Source organism: Tursiops truncatus, chromosome 16, assembly GCF_011762595.2.
Source record: "Tursiops truncatus isolate mTurTru1 chromosome 16, mTurTru1.mat.Y, whole genome shotgun sequence".
Lineage (NCBI taxonomy): Eukaryota > Metazoa > Chordata > Mammalia > Artiodactyla > Delphinidae > Tursiops > Tursiops truncatus.
In genome coordinates, this window is record NC_047049.1 from 37,226,429 (window position 1) to 37,239,015 (window position 12,587).

Genomic DNA, 12,587 nt, shown 5'->3' on the forward strand with positions numbered 1-12,587 from the left:
TGTATGAATCAGCTCCATACCATCTCAGGCCTCCTAGCTATTCATATTGCCCGTGTGGTCAGCACCTCACAAACACAATGGACAGGGGAAATGCCAACACAAAGATATTATTACCCAGAGCTTACCCCAATCAAGTTAGTGTGCAACTAGGAGACAATAAGATTTCCTTGAAATCCAGGGACGGTTTAAGGAAAGTCACCCTCTGACATGGGAATTGATTAAAAACCGGTTCAAAAGATGTAGTGTGTGTATCAAAAGCACAAGTGATGGTTTAGACATCTCCATCTGCTGTCAAGACTCAGGCGTACCCAAGTTTAAATAAAGTGACCCTGAAGAATGTAGAGCAACATAAGCAAACAATAAAATTACCTACAGTCTTTTATAACACCAGAGCGTTTTTTTAATGTGAATTCTTTCAAATGCAATTGAGAAATAGGAGGGCAGTAGTACCACAGGGGAATCGTATTGGTTTTGTACATGTTTACGTTTTCTCACAAGCAAACAAATATTTGCTTCAGCAAATATGAAAATCTTAAGAAAAAAACTGAAAATCTCCAGAGGTCTCTTCCTTTAGTGCCATAGTGGCCGCTACAGAGGCCTCAAGAACCACTGGGTTTTCCACCATGTTATGCTCTTCAGCAAAAGTGTAAGTGCTGATGAAATAACATTTCCCCTTTGGTAAAATGATGGACTGATGAAGAAGGCTATATCCTGGATATTTTTAATTTTGGTCAAATTGGTCTCTTTCAGAAGCAGCTTCCCCTCAGGACCTATTACATCTCAAAGGAGGAAGCATAAGCCCCAGAGTTTAGGCTGCAAAGATGTCCCTAGATTTAGAGGCTGGGAAAATGTTATTAATCTTGCTAGTCACTTTACTTTATTGTTTTTGTTAGTGCTTTCAAAGTTCTTTAGGTTTTGAATTACCTGCACCAACTCTATCTTCCTACAAGCCCTGATACTTGTAACACACAGTTTTATAGAACTATGGTTGTAGCCAAAATATATGTATTTTATTTTCACCCAGCAGTCAAAGACCCGATGTGACCCATGGAAGGGCAGTGGTCTAGAAGGAGGTTACTAGAAGGTTATTAGAAGGAATTGGAATTGAGCTTCCAGCATCATTAGAGGAAATGGCTCCTGATGTGATTCTAATTCTTGGCATTGAAATATCTCTGCTTTGGACAAAGGCAATGCATCAGACTCTCCTGGCTTAACGGGAAAAGCAGGGAAAAAAACAGTAAAGAATATTTAATTCTCTTATTTCTAATTACGTGTTTGCTCTGCAATCTTCTAATCCAGGATTGGTATATAGGATTCCTCTCAAGTGCCAACTCCAATTGACTGGTAGTGGCTGCCTGAAGCGATGAAGTGAGAAGGATGCTGAGGCCACTTCTGGGCTCAGTGGAGAAGAATGCCACAATTGATTAGTGATGTCTGTCAGGAGATACCGCACATGTGTCACCCCTATAATCTGTGTTACAGTTGAGGAAATTTGCCTACTAAGATGAATGGTCTGGGCAGACAACAAGATTCGGTTCTGGAATCGGTAAATTTACCTTTGTGAATGAACAAATCGATTTTGTGATAACCAGTCCATCTCTGTCAGTTTCACCTGAGGCTGCTCATTTGGGTGAATTGAGAAAATGGAGGGTTTAAACCAGCAATGCTGAAGACCTTAGAAATCCTGACACTGAGATGCTGCTTGCCTGAAAAGGCCCTGCTTAAAGGATCCTGCCATTATCTTTGTCCTACTTATGCATTTACTAACTAGTAAGTTAGTAAATGCATAACAAGTACTTCTTCTCTTACCCTATTTAATATTTGCCGTATTTTATCAATTGTAAGATGCCATCAAATCGGTATGCACCAGGAGACAGTCAGGATGTAGTGTTCACACATGTGAATTTGGTTATTTTTAGTCTAACAGTGGGACCACCACCGCAACCCCTTGATATTTAAAGTAACAAATAATTTAAGGACCATTTGAGAACAGAATATGAGCCTTGGTTCCTCCCTAAAAACCTTTCTTTCCCACTGGAGAGAAAGTGCACAATCAGAACTTGGAGAACAGGTATCGGCGTCTTGGAGGAAAACCCCAGAAAGGACAGTTCAGTGGAGCACCCTTGTAAGAAACGGTGCATGGCCAGCACTCAAGGCTGCACAGAGGACAGATTGTGTGGGGAAGAGCATATGGACATTGACGCCCTTAGTGAAAGCATGCTTCACAGAAGTCAAACTCTGAATGTGAAGATTCTGGAAAAGCTAACCAACTTATTCTTTTATTTCCTTTTTACGTCTGCAAAAGATCTACATGTAGATAATTCTAAAAGAACTTCTCTAGTAAGTATAAAATAAAGCTTTGGGTCATGCTGACACCATTTTAAAAAATTTCTCATTGGTACTTAAAATATTGATGATGCCTTAGCTTCAGTGAAATGCAGTGTAATCTACACCCATAGCAAGCTGCAGCCAGCACCTGATTGTTCATAGGTTGTCTAAGTTCTCTCAAGTTAGCTGCACAGCTAGGATTAAAGCCTATGAGACCTTAATTCTTGCCTAGGTCACTTGAATATCCCCTAGTGCCATATTTCAGAAAGTAAACAAATGGGCTGAATGGCCAGCTAGAACGGGTCACCCTAAAATAGAGCCACCGTGTAGGCCAAATCAATGGGATTGTTCTATGGGTAGACTTCTGACAGTCCAAGGACAAGCTTTAGCTGTCAACATAGGTTTGGAAGAAAGAAGGTGCATTGTCATGTGTGTCACTGAGTTTTTTTGCTAACCATCAACTATAATTTTGTGGAAATACCCATTTAGCCTACTTGTCTGCCTCCCTCTTTCTTTTCATCTTTAATTTCATTCTTACCCCCAAGGGACTATTTTTGTGTGACTTTTCACAATTAATAATCATTATAAAAAGAAACTATTAGGTTAAATCATATAAAAGTGGACAGTATTTTACCATTTCTGACCTACAGAATCAGCAAATTTATGTAGTTTAATTTAATACATGACATAGGAGACATTCACATACAGCAGTTCGCAGAGACATTTATCATTACTGAGAGCCTTCTAAGTACAATAGCTCTTCCATTTGAGCTTCTGCCAGCTCTGCGGGAGCCACTGAGCAACACTTCTTGTGTAGCTGGTCCCCTATGAACACCATTTGATCAACTATGTGTACGATATTCTGTCTTTTTATAAACTCAATAAACATTTATTGCACACTTCATGTGGGCTAGGCACCGTTTTCAGCCTTGGGTACAAAGATTAGTGCATCACAGTGTCCTCACTTTTCAGAGCATGCAGTCTAGGAAGGGAGACAGGCATGGACATAATTACAGTGCAAAATAGCAAGTAACATAATAGATATAAATAACATGCTGAAAAGGCACTTACCCTGCCTGGCAGAGCAAGAAGACCTCTGAGCAGGTGACATTTGTGCTAGTTCTTAAAGGATAAGCAAATTACTTGGCAGGAAAGACAGGGAACAATACAACATCACTAAGCAGAAATGACTTGTTCAAAGTCACAGAAGCACAACAAAGGAGGATGTGCTTGAAGAACCTTAGTTTGAATGTAGATAGGACACATGGCAAAAGTGAGAGAAGCAGCAAGAGGGCAGGCTTGGATGGAGGTAAGACTGGGTTATGAAGGGCCTTCCGTGGGGGGCTGAGGAGTTTGCAGTTTATTCTACAGGTGGAGAGGAGTCACAAGACACACATGGGTTTAAATCTCTTAGCTATAAAACTGCTTTTTCTGCTTTGAATTTGTATGTCCAGTCCAGTCATCACCTAAGTATATAGAACCATTACATTAGCGACCCACAGTATCAGCTGCTGCAGTCTGAGTTCTTTCTTACCCGCCCTGGCACACACGTGAGCCCAAGCATCCTGGATTTCCAAGGGGTTGTTTCAGCCCTGACATCTCTCTTAAACACAGTCATTGAGCTGTGGTTCCTCACTGTGGCTGGAAGCATAGCCAAAGGCTGCATTACTGTGAGAGATTGTGGCTTTGACAATTACGTGCTGCTCCACTGCAGGGCCCTCTACTTCACATGGGTGAAGGAGGCTGCCAACACACCCTTCATGTTTTCATATTTTCCTCACTGGGTAATTGTAAAATGGGCGAATCCACCTAAATGCAGCGAGATTGATTTCATCCCGACTGCAGACTGGCTAATCAGTGGCCCAGTTTTCCAGCCGTGTGATCTGGCATCTGGCACTTACCACTCATCAAATGAAATTACACAGCACCGATAAATGACCACCTCACCCCTAGGCAGAACCTTTTTCCTTAAGCTGCCTCCTGCTTAATACTTGTCTAATGTTTAACACCATGGTTTATCCATACAGGGATGTCAGCCGGAATGTATCAAAACTTTACTACAAATGGAGATTTATATATGTGTGTGTATAAACATAGACACACATATAGGTATATGTATATGAATATGTATGAATGATTTATCCCATTTATGTGAATTTTCCAGATGACTATTACACATTTTTGTTTTATTTTACTTAAATTAAGTCTTTATGGAAACATTTCTGAAGGGGTTGGAGGGGCGAGTTCAGGAGTTCTGCTTTGTTTGAATGTTTGTTCACCTCTGAGCTTTCTGTCCTCAGGAAAGTAACAGTCTGAGTCTCAGCTTTCTCAGCTATAAAATGAGAATAATAGCAACTACCTCATAGGTTGCTGTGTGAATTAAGTGGGGTGTGCGTGTGACGCATTTGCTATGCAGTGAACATTCGAGAAATGGCAACAATTAATACTTTATGCATATTAGAGTTGATTCTGGAATATTGGGGCCTTCATCATGAGCATTAATGATTGCAGGAAGACTAATAGCTAGTACCCTTGGGGACTATTAAGAGCCAGAAAGTTATTTGCCCTCCACTAAATGACCCCAGACTGCCAGGCTTTTTCCCAGCCCTGTCTGGTTTTCGAGTGTTTCTACAGCATCCCTTGCTTTCAGACTACGAATTGTCATGTTCTAAAATCGCTAATATATAGGAGCCCAGCAGTTTCCTTTCTCCCTTAGTGTTTCACCGACAAATCAAATCATCCAACTTGTTTAAATTCCATCTAAAGCAGGAGATTAAAAAGCTCCGATTGAACACCCAAGTCTGTGCTTCAGTGTCTGTACTGTGGGCTATCTATTTTAGCCACTCAAAGGTCTTTTCTACCCATTTCAAGGCTATCGGCTATGGAAAGACAAATAGTGCACGATCTCACTTACATGTGGAATCTAAAATAGTCAAATGCATAGAAGCGGAGAGTAGAATGGTGATCGCCAGGGACTGGTGGGAGGGGAAAATAAGGAGATGTTTGTCAAAGGGTACAAAGTTTCAGTTATATATGATGAATCAGTCCCAGCAATCTAATGTACAGCAACATGACTATAGTTAATTATACTGTACTGTACACCTGAAATTTGCTAAGAGAGCAGATCTTATCAATTACCTTGACTATGGTGATTATTTTGCGATGTATACATATAATACAACATCAAGTTTTACATCTTAAATATATACAATTTTTATTTGTCAATTATACTTCAGTAAAGCTGGGGGGGAAAGAAATTATGATTCAACATAATAAATTAAAACTATGACCTAATTTTCTTAAAAGATTATCTGCTATGTCTATGATAGATGATATTGCTATCAAGTGACTTCCAGAAAAGTGAGGGGATACTTTTAACATTTTACATTTGTATCTGATACATGTCTTTAAAGGTCCATATCTTAAGTGATTCAAGAAGGAAATAATTGTACCACTTCTTTTTTTTAAAGCAAAATATGGCACATAAATAAAAATACCTATGCAAAGTTTTTCTGGTTTTAAAAAATTATAAAAGCGTATACTAACTCAGCCTATCAAAAACCTAAATCAGCTCCATAATCCAAATAGCATTTATACATTTCTTGATTTTTTGGTGTGATTTTTAAACAAGCAAATCCTCATGGGCCTTATTCTATTACTCTTCATGAAAACACTGTATAAGGGAGACCAGAACTGCCACATTGTAGTCTATGTGAACGGCGCCCCCTGAAGTTGTGCGGGAAAGTAGTCCCAAGTGAGATCGCCTTTATAATAGCTTTGTGTAATTTGGTTTTTTAGGGAGTTTTTGGTGCTTCAGTAGCCAAACCACCAGTGTCCAAGATAAAAACATTCATCTCCAGCTCATTCCACTTGCTGTGAATGCTTGTTAGCAACATACATTCCAACTTAGAGAATAATTTTTCCAGGAAATAACCTCTATACCTTTCTCATCATTTCAAATATTATAAACCTGGTTCTACAAAATAAAATAAGTCCCAGACTTCAGCTGATTCTCCTACTTTTGGTGCATATATAGTAAATTCTAAATTCTTAATAGACTTTATTTATAAATTTTGTGTTTTTAAAATTTGAAACACAATATTCCTCTTATTTTGCCTCTCAGTTATGTCCCTTCCTCCTGTCAGCCCTCTCCCCCAACACACACACACACACACACACATACACACACACAAACACACACACACACACTGTGACCTGCCCCACAGATTCCTAAACAGTACCCATAGACTGTGATGTTTACACATGCTTCTCCTTCTCTTTGGAAAGCCCTATACCTGTTTCCTCCCCTGGCAAACTTTTATGTGTCCATCAGAACTCACATGAAGTGACCAGTCGTGCCCCTTTGAAGCTTTCTCTGTCCTCTGTCAGGTGTGCTGGCCTCCTCCCATGTGTTCTTATAGCACATCGCCTTTCACTCTGTCTTAGGCCTTAGACACTTACATGCCAGCAGTCATGCTGAACTGGAAACTCCTTAAGGACATGACCCTTTAAATCTCTTTTGAATCTGCCTTGTCTGGCACATAGCAGGTCCTCAATAATAGGTGAATGATTTCATGAATTTTGTTCTCCCTAATGAAAAGATTAACTGTACTTTCAACTAATTTAGCAGATCATGACCTATTAATTTTGAAGTTCAATACACTTCTGGTTATCTTATCAAATAACTGAAAAAGTAAACATTTAAAAATTTCAATGTAAACACTTGGGCGAGAACCATGCAATTCTTCAGCTCTTCCAGGGAGACCAGATATGGTTACATTTGCACAGAGGAGCAATTTATGGAACTAGTTGGAAATATTCTATGTTTTCAGGCTATCTTCGTTACCAAGATTGAAAGTCAGTACCTAATTGACAATAAAAGGATATGGTGTTCTAATTAGTGGGAATAAAGGAAAAGAAGTCCTTGCCCTTGTGACTGATTGGTTTAGGAAAATGTTTTCATTCATAGAGGAAGGAGGAGGTCCTCCCTTTTTTTTTCCTCCCCATGGTGAAAAATTTCAAGCTGAATGACAATTAGCACTAATCTGGAACTTTATAAATTGTGATGTAGCCTTGCTAGTCAAACTGTGAGTGTATATTGTTTGCACTTAATCCTTAACTTAGCCAAGGGGCCTTGGCTTAGTTTTCCATTGCTCGTTGGGAAACACCTTGATTTCTCCAGGTAGAGAAACGTTCCCCAGGTGGACATTGACGTGACAGCACAACAGAGCACAGAATGTCAATTTCAATTTTTTTTTTTTAACATTTTCAGGTTACAAGTGCTGCTGCCAACTCTCCCGGTCAAATGACTCTTCATCTCAAACCGTTTCTTGTGTGTGGAGGGGATGGATTTACTCAGTCCAGCTTTGATGGCTGCATCACTTCTGCCTTATGTGTTCTGGAAGCTTTAAAGAATCATATTTAGTACCTGTATTCTTATTTTTTACATGTACTTTGGGGTTTTCACAATTTTCTGTCATTGATTATTTTGTTTTATATTTTGTTGAGAGAAATTACCGGAAAAGTGTTCTTTACTGATTGTTATTTTTCATATGGAGTAAAAAATCAATTTTATAATTTCAATAGTTACAAGTCATGCTAGAATGAAATTCCTTGTACTTTATACTTTTCTCCACTTTTCTGAATTGCCATGTCTACTCCTTGTTGGAGGCAAAGTAGTGCTTAAGAAAAAAAAATGACTCTCCCCCCAAATTATGTCAAATCAAAGTAACAGTTCATGTTCAGAAACCTTTATTATTCTTTTGAAAATTTCAATCCCAAGTGAAGAATAATCATTATCAAGGCCTCATTATAAATCTTCAAGTATGTCCTTGATTCAGTATTTTTACAAATTACCAAACTACAAGATTCCTCCAAACTGTGGATAACAGAGTGTAATTTTTGTTTCTCATTTCTCTTCCAAGTTATTAAATGATCCTGAATTGTAGGTCACATATGTCATCATCTCTAAGAACGCAGTTTGGAGGGCAACTTGACTGACAAAGAAATGCCTCTTCAAATTTTCAGAAAATAACCAGATTCAACTTGACTTTCCAAGTCACACAGTACTTTTTAACCTCAGGAAAAAAAAAATCCAGTCTTAATAGGAAAGATAAAAATTAAAGAGAAACTGAGAGAAATTATATTGATCTTTACCTTCTGCTATCTCCTGTGGCTAGTGCTGTTACTTTTATGTCCTCTGCAGTATGTGCTGTGGCATTTAGACTCTGTCAAGTTTAATGAATTTAATACAAAAAAATTTACTGAACCAGAAAATAGATGCACTTAAAACAGTTCAATATTTGCCAACTTAGCGGTTCAGCATATCACCCACATGCTTCAGTGACAACCCCATGACTTGCTGGCTGGAGAGAAATTGATCCCCAGCCTTCCAAACAAGCTACCTGTTGCTAATTTGGAAAGTGAAATGCTGAGTTCCATTTCGCCATTTGGAAAGGAAAGAAATTGTTGCAGCCTCTCAAACTGAGAAAAGTTCAACCAAAGACTCCTTAGCTTGGTAGTATTTAAAATCTCACACTTACGTGCCCACTATCATACATACACACACACAGGCACAGGCAGAATTTGTTTATGTAACTACAGAGTGGGTTTTGTGATTCTATGAAATGTCATTATACATCTCCTATCAGCAATCACTTCATGGAAAACTGAAATGCCTACATGTGGTTAACATCACTTATTTTTGAAAGCATAGAAAGGAAAAGGGAAATTACTGTGATCTCTGGTATGATATGATAAAAATATTGAGATTTCTTTCATCATTTTGGCCTATATTTGATTAACATTTGTCTTTATTCTGGTTATACCCTTAAAATGTGGTAAAATAGTACATTCAAATACATTAAGTAACTATTCTGTTTTTAACTAATATAATTCTGGAGCCATTTGAGTGAAAGCATACTGAAGATTTAAAAGCAATGTTATATTCATCTGATGAGTGTATATACTCCCAAGAAGAGAGAGAAAATGATTTATAAACGTGGAGTGGGTTACATACAGAAATTATTCTAAGCCATTACTGACGAGTTTTAATATCTATTCATTCGAAGTGTGTTTCCCTAATAATTGTGCATCTGCTTAAAGAAGACTATGGCAATACGAGAATGCACTCAACCCTGCTTAGTATGTAGATCCTTGTTACTTTGCTAATTTAATCATTTTGAAAATTCATTTTACATTTAGATCCATCTCTGATAGAAACAGACCAATTCCCTGATGCTCAAATAAGGAAAGAAAATGTTTCAAAAGTTTGTTTCTCTATTTTCATTTACCTCTTCCTCTTTAGAAATTGAAATGGATATGGGAATATCTTGTGCTAGAAGCCATCAAGCCTCAGATGGCCAGGATGCCCTAAATGACCCAGGGCAAAGGCAGCTAAGTCCCCTGAGAAATAGGGGTCAGCACCTTTTGGCAGAGTTACCAAGGTGTATGTATGTCAGCTCCACAGGACCACACAGCACCACAGTACTGCCAAACAAGAACTTTTATTAAACCAGCCAAGGAAATCTGCTCTGTTTTGAAAGGAGCATATTCAAGTGAGAAACGGCTTGAGCAGTGGGATGATTTAATACTTGTTAGCTGATAAATATAGACTTTGCTGGAATAAAACTTTATGATGCAGGGTTGAAAAGCTTAATTACTAAACTGTCTATACACATCTTGCTCAGGCAGCGAGGGTGACAAATTATAGCAGTCAAATAGTATTTTTCACCTCTGGCATTTCTGAAGGGGAAAAGTATGCCTAAAAACATCGAGAAAGCAGTAATAATCCCAGACCAGATATTACTGAGGGAAACGAAGACACGTCATTGAGTCACCAAGTCTTCTGTGCAAAATGCCACCATCACCACCCCTCCGCCTACTTACTGCCTTGTTAAGTAAAAAGAACAAGGTCAATTTTACATTTATCTGGCATTTTATACACATATATATATATATATATATATATATATATGTATTTCCATCCTCCTAACATCTTGTGAAATAAACAGAGCAGAGAATTCTTATTCACATTTGACAAATGAGGAAACTGAGGCACAGAGATTGGCCAACCAAGGTCACATCATCAAATGCAGGACAAGAACCCAGGCCTCCCATGACCCATTTCTATTTACATGGCACCGTGCCGGTGCCAGATGAACATGATAATTAAAGCTGAACTGAAATATTAGTTGGAGGTGCAGTCAGCACCATGTGGTCCTCTTACTGATGTTTCATTTCAGAGAGCTAACACTAATCCTGATGTGATGTATACAGGAATCTAATATAGAATAAAGTCTCCGTAAGTACTAGCTAAGTGAGTTACATTCCTGTCATTTTCATTTGCTGGTTTATTTCCTTCTCTGGGGGGCACTTGCTGTGAAAAATGGCTGTATCCTAATGACACTGAATTTCAACCCAGCAGTAGTTGGTTAACAAACAGGCTTCCTCTGCATTCAGCGTTTCCTTCTGTATTCCTCTTTGTCTCTCTATTCCCTTTGTTTCATTCTCTCCTCTAGTAGTTTCTACCATTTCTTTCTCCCCTCTTATTTTTCCCTCCCACTTCTTACCCTGTGTCCCTTCTCAGAAATCTGGAATATAAATGCGATCACATTATGACTCATAGCATTTGTAATTTTTTGCTTTAATATAATCTCTTTTCTCTAAAATTTAAAGCAGCCAATGCTGCATTTTATTCAAGTTGATAGGATAATCATTATTTTGATTTTTCAAAAGTAATGCAAGAATTCAAAACTATCTGTAGCTTTCAGGGATCTCAGTGCTAATAACCTAAAATATATATGCAAATCATGGTATCAGGCTCTGTGGTGGACACAATGGAATATAACTAGCCATCTCCACCTAAAGATGCTAGTAAGGGGAAGACAAGTCCCATAGAGTGGGAGGCATGGTAAAGGTACATGTTGGTGGAATCGCAGATAGTAAATAAGATGCTGTATCTCATGAAACTGGGAATCCTAAGAGAAAGAACCATGTTTCCTTGGAAAAGAGAGGGTCTCCAGACAGAAGCAGAGATCCCTCAAGAAAACACTTTCGACAGCATCCCTCCCCTCCACACCATAGCTGGGCAAACCTGGCTGACTCTAGGAATCCAAACTGGGTATCAGAGTGGTCAGGATAAGTGAGTACTTTCTGTGGAGAAGGCTCAGTGAAACACAGAATGTAGTCTCTGGGAAAAGGAAAAAGCCTTGGCAAACCTCAGACTAGCTAGTTCAGGACTGAGCTGCTAGAATCCAGTCTGGAATGTCCTTGTGTTTCAGCCAGGTAAGCCAGGGAGGGTTGAAATGGTACTGTGTCCTGTGTTTCCTTCTCAACAGACAGTAATTATAGTCCACTTAAGAGTTCACAGCAGAATCCGTCAAATGAACCTGCTAAGGAAAAAGAATTTCTAAAGAGTGTGTTAATTGAAAAGGCACGCAGAATCATAGAATCCTGGAATGTCTAAATTTAGAGCAACTTGGAGACCATTTAGACCAGTTCTTAGCCATTTTGGATTTTGAACCTACTAGAGAAGCTATGGAAAGCTATAAGATTTTCTCCTAACAACAGCAACAAAAATAACGATGCACATAGAGCCTGCTGGCTAGCTGCCTGTTTTTGTAAATAAAGTTTTATTGGAACGTAGCCTTGCCCACTTGTTTGTGTATCATCTGTGGCTGTTTTTGCACTACAACAGTAGCGAGGGGTGTTTGCAACAGAGACTGTATAGCCTACAAAGCCTAAAATAGTTCCTATCTCGTCTTTTAAGAAAAAATTTGCTGACTCCTGTTTTAGGGGGTTACAAACCCTCCAAAATCTATTTTTAAACACCCGGAGGTCTATGGACCTCAGATTAATAACATCTAAATCTCCATCCTATTGCTTTATGTAAATATAGGCATAACTTAGATCCACACATCCGGTCCATTTTTCCATGATCCTCTGCCCTATTGTAAATCCTTTAAGAGGAGCAGTACCGCTTGGCACTTAAAAACACATCCCCTGGAGTTAAATAGGTCTGTGTTTTAATCCAGACTTTTGCTCCTCATTGTGTGACCTTGCAGTTAAATAGCCTCACAGCCTCCTTCATCACTGAAAAATGAGTTAGTGGTAGCTGCCTCATAAGATTGTTCTGAGGCTTAAATATATATAAAACCTTAAGAGAGTACTGGACACATAGTAAGTGCTTAATAAATGATAGCAATGATGGTAGTGATGATGAAGGGGAAGAAGAAAAGGGAGGAAGAAAGTATAAGCAG

The 12,587-nt window shown here is 38.7% G+C and overlaps 1 protein-coding gene and 1 long non-coding RNA gene across 3 annotated transcripts in view; one reads left to right on the forward strand and one right to left on the reverse strand.

Moving 5' to 3' along the window:
- RNLS (renalase, FAD dependent amine oxidase) overlaps positions 1-11,973 on the forward strand; it is a 279,164-nt gene extending 267,191 nt beyond the window's left edge. For both annotated transcript variants that reach the window (XM_019938958.3, XM_019939047.3), the window contains exon 7: positions 7,601-11,973. In XM_019938958.3, coding sequence (XP_019794517.1) covers positions 7,601-7,753 — 153 coding nt within the window. In that variant the 3' untranslated portion in view covers positions 7,754-11,973. The remainder of the gene's footprint in view (positions 1-7,600) is intronic.
- LOC117308482 (uncharacterized) overlaps positions 1-12,587 on the reverse strand; it is a 431,073-nt gene that overhangs the window by 229,891 nt on the left and 188,595 nt on the right. The window lies entirely within an intron of this gene.